A 15,774-nucleotide genomic window follows, 5' to 3' on the forward strand; every position below is an offset into this window, starting at 1 on the left:
TTTTTGAAATGTTGATCAGACATATCAAAAGTTATTGATCGCACCAGATCTCAGGGGATATTGCGCTTCCCTTCCTGGCCAGCCAAAAGACCAATTGATTTTCATCTACACTTCTATGGTTTTAATGACAGTTACAATTTAATTTTATTCAAGACTTTTGAGACTTGTCTTAAAAAGTACCTGTCACCAAACAAACTTTTCTAAACTAACTCAGGCTATAACTCAGGCTATGTTCCGTAATTACTCTTAACACTTCTCCCACCTTTTAAAATAGATTTCAGAGCTTTAAAAAGCTCTGTATCATACCTTTCTTCTTGCTCACATAGTGCAATCTCCCAGCAGGAGAAAGTTAGTGTTTGCCAGCAGGCATGACATCACTGAAGCCTGTTGGGGGACCACTTCTGCCCTCACATCACTGCAGTGCTGTGATGAATAGAAGACCTCAGGCTCTGTGCAGCTTTCAATGAGGCTCTATGCATGTTTCCAATATTTGATAGAATTAGATGGCACTCACGGTTACAATGCCGTCTAATTGACTTGGCTTGAAAAATGAAATAAATGGATTGCATTGTAACCGTGAGTGCCGTCTAATTCTATCAAATATTGGATTTCAGTTGTAATCCTTGGGATTGAGCACCACGTACGCATCAGTGTAGTTATAACAGGCAATGGTGTATGCTGCAGCACACATAGTGTGATATTGCCATGTGCAAGCAGTGCCAATGGTTTCCAATTTCTATTGGGACTTCTATGCATGTTTCAGTGAGGCTCTTTGCAGCTTTCAATTAGGCTCTCTGCAGCCTTCAGTGAGGCTCTGTGCATGTTTCAGTGAGGCTCATTGCAGCTGTCAATCAAGCTTAGTGCAGAGAAGCACTTCCTGAGTTTGGTCTCCTGCCAGGCCGGGAGGAAACCAAACTCACTGTATTAATTATTGCAGGGACAAGAACAGCTCCACCTAGTGGCCGTTTTTTCTATTCCATTAAAAATATTTATGTTGATAATTTTAACAGCAAGTGAATGGGAAAGTGTCTGGTAATCACACAAGGAACACTATATTAAAATTTTTATTTGGTGACAGGTACTCTTTAATGTTTCATTAAGGTGTTACTATCATTCACATGTAATAGAGACATGTCACAACTTTTGATCAGTCAAGGTTCGAGTCCTTAGACCTTCCCCCACCAATCTTTAGAACAACCAGTAAGAAACGCACAGCTACTTGCTCTATAGTCTTTCTATAGAATCTCTATCCTGCGGCAAGGAGACAGGCAGGGAGTGGAGCGTTCAGCTGAGCTCTTCTCCCCACTCATTCTAGCAATTAGTGTGTGTGTGTGTGGGGGGGGGGGGGGGGGGGGAGATGGTCTTAGCTTTCAAACCATGACACACCATGACATGTCACTTTAAACACCAATGATATTGTTAAGGTTGAGTGGATGGAATTATGATCATTATATGATCAGAGATTGACATGCAATCTATTGAAGATGTTGAGAGGGTTGAGAGCTGAAAGTGGTGAAGGAGGAAATAGTTAATGTAGGACAAGCAAGTAGTCTCTCATAGTTACATGAAGAAGGTGCCAATGTCTGTAAGTCGGTGTGTAATGAAAGTAGGGTATATAGGTTTGGTTGTTGAAATATTTTTTTTCCTAGTGTAAATATTTGCAATAGTAATCTCTTTCTTTTTTTCTTTCAGAGCTTCAGCAAACAAAGACATCAGAGTTTTACAGTATATCCCAGAGCCCCCTGGACTACAGGATTTTGTTCATGGATGAAGATCAGGACAGAATCTATGTCGGCAGCAAAGACCATATTCTGTCCCTGAACATTAACAACATAAGTCACAATCCTCTGACTGTAAGTGAACAAATATATTTGCTGCACTTACCCTTGACAACCTGCATAAACCTACCCTTTTATTGCTACATTAACAACTGCACTACACGTCCTTAAAGGGGTACTCCAGTGAGGGGGAAAAAATCATGTCAACTGGTTTGAGAAAGTTAAACAGATTTGTAAATTGCTTCTATTAAAACATTTTAAGTATTTCAGTACTTATCAGCTGCTGTATGCTCCAGAGGAAGTTGAGTTGCTCTTTTCTCTCTGACCACAGTGCTCTCTGCTGTCACCTCTGTCATTGTCAGGATCTGTCCAGAGTAGGAGCAAATCCCCATAGCAAACTTATCCTTCTCTGGACAGTTCCTGACATGGACAGAGGTGTCAGTAGAGAGCACTGTGATCAGACAGGAAAGAACTACACAACTTCCTCTGTAGTATACAGCAGCTGATAAGTCCTGGAAGGATTAGGATTTTTTAGTAGAAGTAATTTAAAAATCTGTTTAACTGTTGATTTCATTTTTTTTTCTACCCACGTACCCCTTTAACTCTTGGGGAGTCCAATATATGGGTATTTGCCATCCTAATACAGTGCTGCATATTACAGTGCTACAGTGTTGCAATAAAAAAAAAAGTATTCTGAGACCATAATGCCTCAGAAAACCAGAAATAGTTTGTGAACACTCCAAAATGTCGATAACTAAGCCAGATAAAGCAAGATCTTATGTATAACAGACAGAGCTGCTGAATGGGAGCAAAGCGGAGTGAAGGGGCACCTGGTAGTGGAGTAACAGCATGATGAAGGCGTTGGAGCCCCCTTCACCTAATTTTGGCTTAGGTAAAATAAGGGGCTTTAAGGGGTAGCTGGCCCTTTAAGGGGGAATTGTACATGAGGTGACATGAGGGGCATAAGGGGTCAAAAGTTTAAGGGTGTGAAGCCTGCAGTTTTCATCAGTGGCCAGAGGGGAGGAGAGCTCACTCCAGCGGGTGAATGAACAGAGTGAGGAACCCTGTGCCTGCTGTGCTTACCTGACTGACTATGTACGTGGAGGCTCTGATGAGGCAGCTCCGGGCTGCTGCGGAGAATTGTGGCGGGGACTGGCTTCAGGAGCGGGCAGTGCTGGCATCAGGGCAGCCGGCGGAATCTGAGCCTTGCGGACCTGCGGCATGGCTCTCAGCGCTCGCGGGCATCGGACCGGCTGAGCCCTGGCTCTGTACCCAGGTCTCAGTGGCACCTTAGAAGCCCCAGCAGGGACCCTCGGGAGCCTGTGGATGTTGTTCCTTCTCCCACGGTGCCGCGGGTGTCCTGGAGGAATTCTAATCGGCAGTCGAGTTCCAGCATGGAGGAGAGGCTTGCATCTGGGTCCCCTTCACTGGTTCTCCAGGGCAGCAGCAGTCTGATTTTGGCGGCCGGGGCTCCTGCTGATGTGCTGGGCAGGAGTGTGGCCTTGTGTGGGAACAGTTCTGTGACAAGGGGGGGCCAGTTCCAGCCGGTCAGCCCCCCTCCAGCATTAGGATGCCGGGGGAGAGTACAACGAGGCGGCGCTGTCGGTGGCGTTGGAGGTATGCTGTGGAGTCGGCTTTTGCCGGAAGTGCAGCTGCACGCTGCTTTGGATCGCCCTCCAGATGTGCGGGTAGAGCATTTGGGGGGGGGGACAATCTGGGGGTCCAGCCTTCAAGGGAACTGATTGGAGACATCAAGCTTGATTTTTTTGCATCTCTAGTCCACTTTTCCGGGGCTTGTGTTAGTCTGGCCGGACATGGTGGCGCGGAGGGTGTGGCACCATTCTCGGTCGATTTCTCGGTTGAATAAAGCTGAGGTAAAGGCGAATAAGGAGGTGGGGTGTTTTGTTTGTTGCACTGGGGGTTTTGTGGTTAGGCATCGTGAATTGGAGGGGGAGCCTAGGGAGTTCCTTCGGTGGCACGTTATCCACTTGAATGCCATTGGCATTGACTTGTGGGCTTTTGCTTTGCAGGAGGGTATTGAGAAGGCCATTCAGGTGTGGCGGGACGGAAGTGGGTGCGGTGTCAAACACTTCCATTCTGTGGCAGGTAAAAGGGGTCCTTGGTGGGAATAATTGCTGGATATTGCAGAGTTTGGATTAGATGAATGGTGTTGACACCTGTGGGGGACACAGCTGAATGCGCCTCCTGGTGGTGTGTCGGGGCCCCAGGAGTTGTTGGTAGCAGGCACTAACACTTGTGGGTTCCCCTGGGTCAGGCGAATGCGGCCAGGGGTAAATTGTTAGTGCCTAGGTTGGTGAAGAAAATGTTTTAAATAAATATTGGTTTATGATAATACTGTTATGTATATTTAAGTATTTGTTTATAAAGGGGCTTGACCGGCCCATTTTCACTACAGCCTGTGTTGGGTTTATTATGGGGAGAATGGTGGGTGGTGGAATGTTTGACGGGCTTGGGAGGTACTTTTAATAGGGAAGGGGGCGATTCTAACGTTCCTCCAGTCAAGCCAATGTATCACTTTCTGTGTTCTTCAGGACATTGTACAATGCACACCGTCTACAGCAGTCTTTCCCAACCAGTGTGCCTCCAGCTGTTGCAAAATTACAACTTCCAGCATGCTGGTAGTTGTAATTTTGCAACAGCTGGAGGCACACTGGTTAAAAAAGTATAGCAGTACAGCAGTAGAGCACAGTACATAATTTATGGTACAGGTGGTTGTACATGTACTTCCGCAATATAATACCTGATGAAAGGCCCCCATTAAGTGTATAACTGAATATGATCATTTATTTAAAAATGTCATTATTTTCCTTTGATAGTTATGAGAGATATTAAAAAAACAGGGAGCTCTGGGAGTGAACAAAGGGCTCCTTCAGTGATGCAGACTGCAGTATTTCATGTCTAAATGAGCCCTAGCACCAGGTTTCAATAAGGGCCTCTCCCTTTTGAAGATTTATGATGAGAGAATGTTACAGATGTTTTACAATAGAGTTTTACACTAAATGCTTGTACTCTTTTAGCTAGGTTCTACATGTCACATGGTATTGTCGGTTTCAGCAAAAAAAAAAAGAAGTTTTTACACCTGTTTATATTAATATTACATGGATAATGTACCATAGGTTTATGGGCTCTGCAATATAGTGTTAGCAGTAATGAAAGAGGATGGTAGGCAGGCAGGTAATACAATTATTATATTGTGCTGACTTGTGCAGTGAATGACAGTGTCACATAAATACTAATAAATGCATTTAAAAACACATTGGGGGTGAATAAATGAAAAATGTTGACCAGCCTATTTGTCGGCCCTACCTACATGTGGCATCTTTCAAATTAAAGCATTAAAAATTTTGTGCATTTTTTTGGTGCATCATGTACAGAATAGCCCATGCACCAACATTTTTTTTTACAGATTACCCAAAACACACCAAAAAATGTCGGACACAAAGGGTATACATTAGTTTCTATTTTAAATGTAAAATTTTGTATCAAATTTCAAAAAGTATATCTACAAAATCTATTATATGACATATAAATTCAACGTTAGACCAACTGAGTTTGGCTTTAGTTACATATTTTGTTTTTATTGTTATGCCTTCGCTCTGACATGGCTGAAAATATAGGGGGGGGGGGGATTTATCAATGCCTTTACCACAAAACGTCACACTTTGAAAAAGTCACACTTTTTGGAGCAAGACTCTCAGTTTTTGCACTAAACACAGCAAAATGAGACTTGCACAAAATGGTTTGACTTGATATCTTTTCCCCGTAAATCCTAAAGTGGCTGTCTAATTGTATGTACAATCGATTTATGCAACATTCTATTACTGTATATCTAAAGTGACCATCACGAAGCCTGAAGACAGACACATAACTGTTTCTGCATGGGAGGATGTAAAGGTGACACTGTGCAGACAATGTGCTAAATAAAAAATGCTGGGATATTAAATACAGTCATGGCTGTAAATGTTGGCACCCCTGAATTTTTTTCAAGAAAATGAAGTATTTCTCACAGAAAAGGATTGCAGTAACATATGTTTTGCTATACACATGTTTATTCCCTTTGTGTGTATTGGAACTAAACCAAAAAAGGGAGGAAAAAAGCAAATTGGACATAATGTCTCAGCATACTCCAAAAAAGGTCTGGACAAAAATTATTGGCACCCTTAACTTAACCCCTTAACGACAAAGGATGTATATGTACGTCCTGGTGACATGGTACTTAACGCACCAGGACGTACATTTACGCCCTAAGCATAACTGCGGGCATTGGAGCGTCCTTAAGGGGTTAATATTTGGTTGCACACCCTTTGGAAAAAATACCTGAAATCAGTCGCTTTCTATAACCATCAATAAGCTTCTTACACCTCTCAGCCAGAATGTTGGACCACTCTTCCTTTGCAAACTGCTCCAGGTCTCTCTTATTGGAAGGGCGCCTTTTCCCAACAGCAATTTTAAGATCTCTTCACAGGTGTTCAGTGGGATTTAGATCTGGACTCATTGCTGGACACTTCAGAACTCTCCAGTGCTTTGTTGCCATCCATTTCTGGGTGTTTATTGATGTATGTTTGGGTTATTGTCCTGCTGGAAGACCCAAGATCTCGAACGCAAACCCAGCTTTCTGACACTGGGCTGTACAGTGTGACCCAAAATCCATTGTTAATCCTCAGATTTCATGATGCCTTGCACACATTCAAGGTACCCAGTGCCAGAGGCAGCAAAACAAGCCCAAAACATCATTGAACCTCCACCATATTTCACTGTAGGTACTGTGTTCTTTTCTTTGTAGGCCTCATTCCATTTTCAGTAAACAGTAGAACGATGTGCTTTACCAAAAAACTCTATCTTGGCATCTGTCCACAAGACGTTTTCCCAGAAAGATTTTGGCTTACTCAAGTTCATTTTGGCAAAATGTAGTTTTGCTTTTTTATGTCTGTGTCAGCAGTGGGGTCCTCCTGGTTCTCCTGCCATAGTGTTTCATTTCATTTAAATGTCGATGGATAGTTCGTGCTGACACTGATACTCTCTGAGGCTGCAGGACAGCTTGAATATCTTTGGAACTTGTTTGGGGCTGCTTATCCCCCATCCGGACTATCCAGCGTTGACACCTTTCATCAATTTTTCTCTTCCGTCCACATCCAGGGAGATTAGCTACAGTGCCATGGGTTGCAAGCTTCTTGATAATGTTGCACACTGTGGACAAAGGCAAATCTAGATCTCTGGAGATGGACTTGTAACCTTGAGATTGTTGATATTTTTCCACAATTTTGGTTCTCAAATCCTCAGACAGTTCTCTTCTCCTCTTTCTGTTGTCCATGCTTAGTGTGGCACACAAAGACACACAATGCAAAGACTAAGTGAACTTTTCTCCTTTTTGTCTGCTTTCAGGTGTGATTTTATATTGCCCACACAAGTTACTTGCCCCAGGTGAGTTTAAAGGAGCATCACAGTCTTATTTTTCCACAATTTTGAAAGGGTGACAATAATTTTGTTTTGGAGTTTGGTGTGACATTATGTCCAATTTGCTTTTTTTGCTGCCCTTTTTTAGTTCCAATACACACAAAGGGAATAAACATGTGTATAGCAAAACATGTGTTACTGCAATACTTTTCGGTGAGAAATACTTCATTTTCTTGAAAAATTTAATGGGTGCCAACATTTACGGCCATGACTGTATTGTACAATTCTAAAAGCAGCTCTTAATAAAAACCAATGTGCAGGTTACAGTTTAATTCAAATTTTTTATCTAAGAATTCATATTTTTATGGTGGCCAAACAGGTCAACGGTTATTTCTCTTGACTTCCCTATACACATGAACAGCCGAATGTTCATGAAGTCCCATGTGTCCTGCCAGAAGAATAGGATCAGATAGTTAAAATTCAACATTCCAGACTGCCAGACCATTCCTTCCACCAATATCATCTGTCAAGGAAAAGTTGTGAGGCAGCCATATGATTTAGACAGTCGGCAGGTTCAGCTGACTTTTGTCTAAAGTGTATGGCCACCTTTAATGTTCTATGGGTCTTCAGTTGGCTAGGGAGTTAAAAGGGTTCCCTCCCTCACCTGCCACTCTTACCATTGACTAATGGCGTGCATTTCTACATGCAGATACATGGCTGCCCATAAATCACTAGTAAGAGGGAAAGGCTCTCTCCATGGAGACAGACGATTCCTACCATTTGAAATAGCTTTATTAGCCAGTCTGCACAATATATTTTGTGCTTTTTAGATAATAGTAGAATCTGCAATAATGATAAAAGTGCATTATACCACATATCTAAAATGCATTAAGATATTTTATGTCCATATGAAAGATTATCATTGACAATGCAGACCATATAGAGTACATATATAGACGTCTGTAACAAAATAAGGAATTTATGACATTCGTTTCATATGCTGTTCTCAAACTGTTATAAAAGCAACACCAAATTGCACCAAGACACATGTTGTTGATGCACAGTGCAGTTTTGTGTAATGATGTTGTGTGTGTTCTTTCTTTTTCGTTTGCAATCAGGTTTTCTGGCCGGCTTCTACAAACAAAGTTGAAGAGTGCAAGATGGCTGGCAAAGATCCCACAGTAAGTCAGTGAGGAAAATGCTTGTCCTGTGAGTCAGGTTGAGGCCAGTGCAGCCAAAGGAAAATTACATAAAGGGTGTAGTTTTTACTGGTTATCCCCTGTGGAGTGATAGCATTCGAGAACAACCTGTGGGTTAGGATGCCGTTCTGCACACATAATTGGTGAATTATTATGTACATATATCAGGCAGAACAGATGGCATTTTTTAATTCCTGAATTAATTCTCATAAAATGTATCCTAATCCTTATGAATATTAATGTGTAGGTATGTTAGCACATTTTATGTTACTGTTATAACATGTAAACTACACTGTTAAAAAAAAAAACTGCTACTTCAATATTTTCCTTTAGTAGGTGTCCTTTCCTTATTTGTAAAAGCAGCTCGGGATGTCACCCTGCAGAGACAATATGTTTTTTTTACATGAATAGATGTATGATAAACTACATATTTTCTACCAAGAGCGAAAAGCACACAGCCAAACAGATGGAAACCACTAAAGATCGTTGTACAATGAATTTATTATTTCCTCATTGTAAGGCTTTACTGTCAATCTGTCTCTATCACTGCATAGTCAGTTCTTGTAGGCCTATTGCATATGGATGGTAGCTGTACAATAGCACATAGTCCTATTCGGCTCTTTATACTGCTCAGTTATCACTAACTAATGGCTCAGGACTCCCCTCTATTTGGCTCTCCATAAAAGTTCCATGTTATAAACATTTGTACTTGCTGCATTATGAAATATACCTTAAAGGGATGATCCAGAGACCTAAGAAAAAGTCAGAAGGGGCGTGCCTTGAAGAGCTATGATAGAGAGGGGGTGGCTTGGTTGGACAATGTTAGAAAAGGAGCATAGCTTGTCGGCTTGATGTCAGAAAGGAGTGAGGACATTGAAAGCCAGTACAAAGTGACTTATTATCTCTGGTCCGGTGAAAAGGTTATTCCGCTGATTAGCGTTTGGAACAAACTGTTGGGCGCTCATAACAAACGCTGGGAGCTCATAACGTCATAGCCCTGCCCCTCATGATGTCACGCCCCACCCCCTCAATGCAAGTCTATGACAGCCATCACGCCCCCTCCCATAGACTTGCATTGAGGAGGCGGGGTGTGACATCATGAGGGAGTGGGGCTATGATGTCACGAGCCCCCGGCGCCGCCTCCAGTGTTCGGATCAGTTTGTTCCAAACGCTGAGCAGTGGAGTACCCCTTTAAGGGTGGGGGGGGGATCTGTTAACAAGGTGGACAGAGGATGGCAGGCTTTTTTTTCACTTATGCCTGTCACAGCATATTTTAACAGGGAAAGGTAATAAGTGTATATTACAATACAGTTGGTCTGGCCATGAGATGACAAAATATGTATAATTTTGTTACCCGGAGTACCCCTTTAACAATATTACGCATATACTGTATCTTATACCTAAAACATTGGCAATGTGGGTGGTATGATGCCAGTATGTCAGATTTCAAGGTAGAAAATATATCTGTTAATTGAAATGTCATAATCTTCAGTTTTTCCTTATTTAATATGTTTGAATATGTGACTTGAATGTGGCTTTTCATCATCCCTAAAGTTGAATATTGATCACAAAGTATAAAAGCTTCAATAGATGATGCCACCATTTGCTTTCTATGGAATATAGAAGATAAATGTATGTCCTCCAGAGAAATGCAGATTTAGAAGGGGTGCCATGCATTCTTAAAAGTGCACTATTGCGTATAAACAAAGCCACCATACAGTTTTATGGCACTGATATCAGTGCTTCTGTTGGGGGGGGGGGGGGCTGTTAGTAAAACGCATGCTGTCTAGATGTGTATGTTGCTACAGGTCACAAAACAGGATTTTAGTTGTATTCAGTAATTTCGGTGGCACATTTATAACTTCCCATTAATTTGTCATGGAGCACAGTTGTTACTACCAAACAAATACCTGTCAGTTCTGTAGCAGAAGTAGTAAATTTCACAAACACCTTGTAAAAACGCAAGTTATTAACCTTTAACTGTTTATGCTAATTTAAATGTTTGGAAGCTGGGAACATAAAGACCCTCATTTGTATATTGTATACCATTGATGTGCATGAAAATATCTGTAATCTTACCTGCAGGGATGTGTAGAATATGAAAACCTGCATTGCAGATCTCAGTATAGACAAGTTATTCATTACATATACAGGATAAACTGTTAAGGTTTTATGTCCCTATAAAGAACAAGCTTGAACAGTGCAGTGTTAGTAATAGCAGACAGCTTACCTCATATTACTGTAATGTCTGATTTAAGTCATTACTGTTTAACTTCAATGGAGCAATGTAAACAGGTCTGCCATTACACATACCTGCTTGACATAACACTGGAAGTCCCCAGTAATTCCGGACTACAACATATCCTCCTTCCAAAGTACTGTTCCTCTTATCTAATATCAACATCGGTATCAGAAAGAAATTATCAGTCAAAATTATAAAAAAGGGTGAATATTTCTTTGTTTGGGGGGGGAAGGAGACTTCAGAATCATTTACCGATATATCTTTGCTATAATGGGATAAATATATAGAAAGGGAACAGAAAAGGGAAGAGGCGCTTTGTAAGTGTAACAATTTCCCAAATAAATGTCAGATATGTGCTGTTGTATATACGGTGAGATTGCACACTCACCTTTCAGTGTTGCGCTGCAGGCACAACACTGTGATGTGCATGGATGAATATATATACTCAAGATAAGTCCTTGTGGCAGCCTTGCATCCTTGTCCCGGTCAACAAGGATGGCGGTCTGGCAATCAAAGGTGTGGATCTCAATTCGATGCTACAAGGTGGCTGCCTGTCACAAATGTATGGAGGGCAGCGGAGGTAAAACCAACAGATTTATTAAGTGTAAAAACATACAGAGACAACGCGTTTCGCAAGGAAGCCCTTGCTTCGTCAGGTCTCCTCCGCTGCATTTGTGACAGGCAGTCACCTTGCAGCGACAAATTGCGATCCACACCAGCGAGGGGTTTACACCTCTCCACCCCTTTGATCTTTGCTATAATGTCAGTTATACAATGTACAAAAGCATTTTGTTTGGGGATCGAAGTATGAGTTATCCAGACAAATATTTACACACTTGCCCATGAAACATTTCCAGGAATTTCACTGGAATTGAATTCTTGTTTTTTTTCTGTAGAAGGGCGGTGTCTAAGTAAAGAGTGACTGTAATGTGACCAATTTCCTGCCTGAACTCATTTACAAATTACACATGACATTTAGCAGAATAGTTATAAAGAAATGAAGTTATTTATCATGTTCTAATGTTGAAATCATCATAACAAAGCACCTAACTATGTGTTCAGTGACAGATTGGCAGAATGTGTTAATACCTTACAGTATATGGTCCTGCTGTGTGTCAACAGTGCATCTGAGATCCATGATGCATTGCAGGGAGAGATTTCCAGAAAACTCCATTACCCTTTTAATAGTTTCACTTATTTTCCAATTATTTTGTATTTCGTGCTATGTGGACATAATATGGAAACCATTAACAGCTCATTAGCACACAAGTGTTTGATAGCTATTAACTGATCCAAATAGTCTGGGTATGAATAACTAATAGGTAAATTACTATACATTAACAATGATCTGCAGGCGGTATTAGGGCCCATCCGCACTGCTGAATCTGTCTGCAGCATGTGCTGATAAAATCATCGCTGGTAGGACTGTGCGAACATGCTCCGTCTCCATAGACAGCAATGCAGTCTGGCAGAATTCCACCAAAAGAATGAACATGTCCTGAAACTTTAATTTCCTCTGTGAAAATTCTGCAAAATTCCCATTGAATACTGCTGCAAGAGGAATTCTGCAGCCAACATGATCCACAGCACATATGATGTAGTATACCAGTATGATTTCAAAGTGTTATAAGACATATAATAAGAAAAGCAGTTGAACAATGACAAGTGCAAAATATGCTAGTGCATGGCTATTATGAAAGAACAGTTTGCTACTGCACATTAGGCACTCAATAAGTCTGTATAGTAGGAGAAAGAAGCGGTATAACTGCATACTACAGAGCCATGTGCATGAGGCCTAACATAAACGTACAGTCAGTGTCCCCAGAGAAAAGACACAAGTCTCATTGCAAAGGCTTATGAAATGGCTGACCATGCCTGAAATCTGAGAGACACATTTTTTTAAAGGCTTAGCCTACAGTTTTTTGAAACAACATACACTACAATGTGTGAGGAAAAAAGAAAAAGGCCTTTTATACATCACTCATATGCCGCATACTGATTTCTTCTTGAAAACTGAAGGGGTGGTATTGCACGATAAGGAAACATGAACCTTAAAGGGATACTCCGGCACTAAACATTTCGTCCCCTATCAAAAACATAAGGGATAAGATGTTAGATCACGGGGATCCCGCCGCTGGGGATCCCACAATCTCTCCTGCAGCACCCCCATTTTTCAGCTTTACAGAGCAAGGATCGCTCTGTGGCTGATGACGGGTGGTGCAGGGGACGGAGTATCATGACGTGGAGGGGGCAGAGGTGGCATAGACTTGCATTGAGGGGGAGGAGCGGGATCCCCGCGATCTAACAACTTATCTTCTATCCTTTTAATAGGGGATAAGATGTTTAGCGCCGGAGTACCCCTTTAAAGAGTACCTCTCATGATCTTATTACATTTTATAATCCTCCCAGTTTCCTGCCCCCATCATGATAAACCACCCCCTGCCTTTATTTTTAAGTTTTTTTACCTTGATGTTGCTCTGTATTTTCTGCTCAGTCTCAGTCAAATTCACAGGCTGGGAAGGGGTGTTACCCAGCAGGCATGACATCATCTGAAGCCATACAGGGGAGAACTTCCTCCCTCTCTCTGCTACACACAGCCAACAGCAGTTCATTGTGTGATATGAGCTCTGATTGGATAAGGCTGCACACACCGCCCTTAGCATTTCCTGATTTTGGACTTCTGACAGGCCAGCAGGAGTCCAGAGTCTGTGCAAAAGATGGGGGGATATGTGCTCTGGACAAGTAGGGAGACTTAGTGGCAGCTTTTTTAAGCACAAATAAAACATAGAAAATTTCATTTTTTTTAAACAAAGTACATTAGAAAGATTTTTTTATTTACCGTAAGGTAAAGAGTGCCCATTTAAGTAATGAATTCTTAAAGGGATTATCCAGGAATAAAAAATAAAAAAAACATCTAGTTTGTTCCAAAACCAGCACCATATCTGTCCCCATGTTGTTTGTGGTATTACAACTTGGCTCCATTTACTTCAATGGACCTGAGCTGTAATACCACACACAACCTGAGGACAAATGTGGTGCTGTTTTTGGAAGAAATTAGATCATTTTTTTTTCTATTTCTGGATAACCCCTTTAACCATACATACTTTTACATGACCCCAAATGGGGATATCTTTAAAATGCAACAAAAACTGGACAACTGCACCAAAATGCTATATAAGTCTCTGGTAATAACATTTTTGGTACAGTTTTTGTTACAACTGGTGTCTAGGAAGAATTGCATAGTGTGATCTTCCAGTTTGATGGGGGTTTTCATAAATAGTGATGTAGGTGAATGTCTTTTTGCCTCATTAATTCATGTGGTGGAAACTGTGTACCTGCACCAGATTTATTACATGGTGCAGGGCAAGTGATAAATCTGGTGCTGATCACATTTCTTACTTCAGTACATCACTTTGTATGTTGGCCCACTGTGACTTTTTGTGCAACTTTTTATTCCGTGCAACAAAATGTGCTACATGCTGTTTGCCGTCAGTTTTGTAAGCCAAGTCAGGGCTGGTGTAGATTTGCACCTAATTTAGCGCAGTTGCAACAAAAGAAGTGACAAACTGAACAGTCGCATATCATGAATTCCTGACCACTGCATGATGTCAACTGAAATCATGACTTGGTATGTTCTGTTAGAAAAAACTTCTAAAGTAAAAGTCGCAATGAAAAGTCTCAAAACAGCATCTGAGACAAACTGTGAGACAAATGTACACCACAAAACCAGGGTAAACCAGTGATAAATTCCCCCCATGGTACCCTCTATTTTCCCCCTCCTTGATAACCTACGTTCTGTTAGGGGACAGAAGGGAAGGGGATATGACTGCAGAAACAGACTGTTACTATGAAGCTGTGGTTCTGTATAGTCTTTTATAAGATTTAGGTAGCAGAGCATTTAAGTAGCAGGGTTTGCGAGGCATATTGGCTGTGCACAGCTATTTAGGGGGGGGGGGCAGCAGGATTCTAGTTGTGTTTAGAGCTGTGGGATTACATAATGCTAGCACATTAACTGTATGATAGGGCTACATGTAATTATTTACCTAAAGGGTATTATGGCATTAGAAAAAAAGTTCTTTAAAGGAGGGGCTGTGCTTACAAAACAATAAACCATCCTCACTTGCCACTATCCCTAGCAGCTGCCGTTGCAATGACTTCCAGTCCATGCTGCTTTCTTCTTATTTGGATCATCATCGTGGCCGGTCATTGACTGAAAGGCATTACCTGCAGGGTTGTCACCAGAAGAAGGAACCAGAATGAAGCAGCTTGGATCGGGAGCTGTAAGAACGGCAGCTACAGGAGGTCAGGGCAGGTGAGTATGGTCATTTTGTAGGCATCCCCACTCCTTAACATTTTCTAATGCTTTTAACTACAGAGAATATTATTTACATTGCTTTGCTGTGTTGAGTTTAATGTAAACTCATTAAAATAAAATCTATTTACATTTGTATAAGCATTTAACCTATTATAACAGTGATTTGTATAAATCGGACCAAATGTAGTGTTATGTGGGTCATATTCACTTGTTTGTTCTGGATAGAATGCACTAGATATTCAATATAATCCTATAAATTATATTTCTTATCATTCTTTCAGCATGGCTGTGGCAATTTTGTACGTGTTATTCAAAGCTTCAATCGAACTCATTTGTACGTTTGTGGAAGTGGAGCCTTCAGTCCTATTTGTACATATGTGAACCGAGGCCGGAGGTCTGAGGTATAGTATATGCTATACTTTAATTATTAGCTATGATTAAGAAAATATTGTTTATTGAACTTTGGACATCTACGTTTTTAGGCGTTGTATAAATTATATATACATTTTTACAAAACTAAACTACTCATATAGGACAGTTTTAGATAAACTTAAAACAGTTGCATTTTGCATGCATATTGCAGCCACAAGTCCCAGTCTGACTGTGGCCCTAAGAGTAAAAACACACAGTCCATTGTGGTGCAGTTGCAGTTGTTCATATGCAGTAAGCACTTCTAAAATGCTGCATTTTTTATACTTGCCAGGTATAACAATTATACTCTAATTGCTAAGTATCTAAAACTGGAAAGTATTAAAATAAATTAAGTATTGCAACGCAATGCAACTGTACCGAAACTCTAATAAGGCCATGTTAATACCAGTAAAA

At 41.1% G+C, this 15,774-nt stretch overlaps 1 protein-coding gene across 2 annotated transcripts in view; it reads left to right on the plus strand.

Annotated features, from left to right (window-relative positions):
- The window catches only part of SEMA3C (semaphorin 3C), a 199,627-nt gene that overhangs the window by 112,834 nt on the left and 71,019 nt on the right, over window positions 1–15,774 (plus strand). For both annotated transcript variants that reach the window (XM_056573422.1, XM_056573420.1), the window contains exons 3-5: window positions 1,693–1,853; window positions 8,312–8,374; window positions 15,231–15,350. In XM_056573422.1, the coding sequence (XP_056429397.1) occupies window positions 1,693–1,853; window positions 8,312–8,374; window positions 15,231–15,350 (344 nt within the window). The remainder of the gene's footprint in view (window positions 1–1,692; window positions 1,854–8,311; window positions 8,375–15,230; window positions 15,351–15,774) is intronic.

This window comes from Hyla sarda, chromosome 4, assembly GCF_029499605.1.
Source record: "Hyla sarda isolate aHylSar1 chromosome 4, aHylSar1.hap1, whole genome shotgun sequence".
NCBI lineage: Eukaryota > Metazoa > Chordata > Amphibia > Anura > Hylidae > Hyla > Hyla sarda.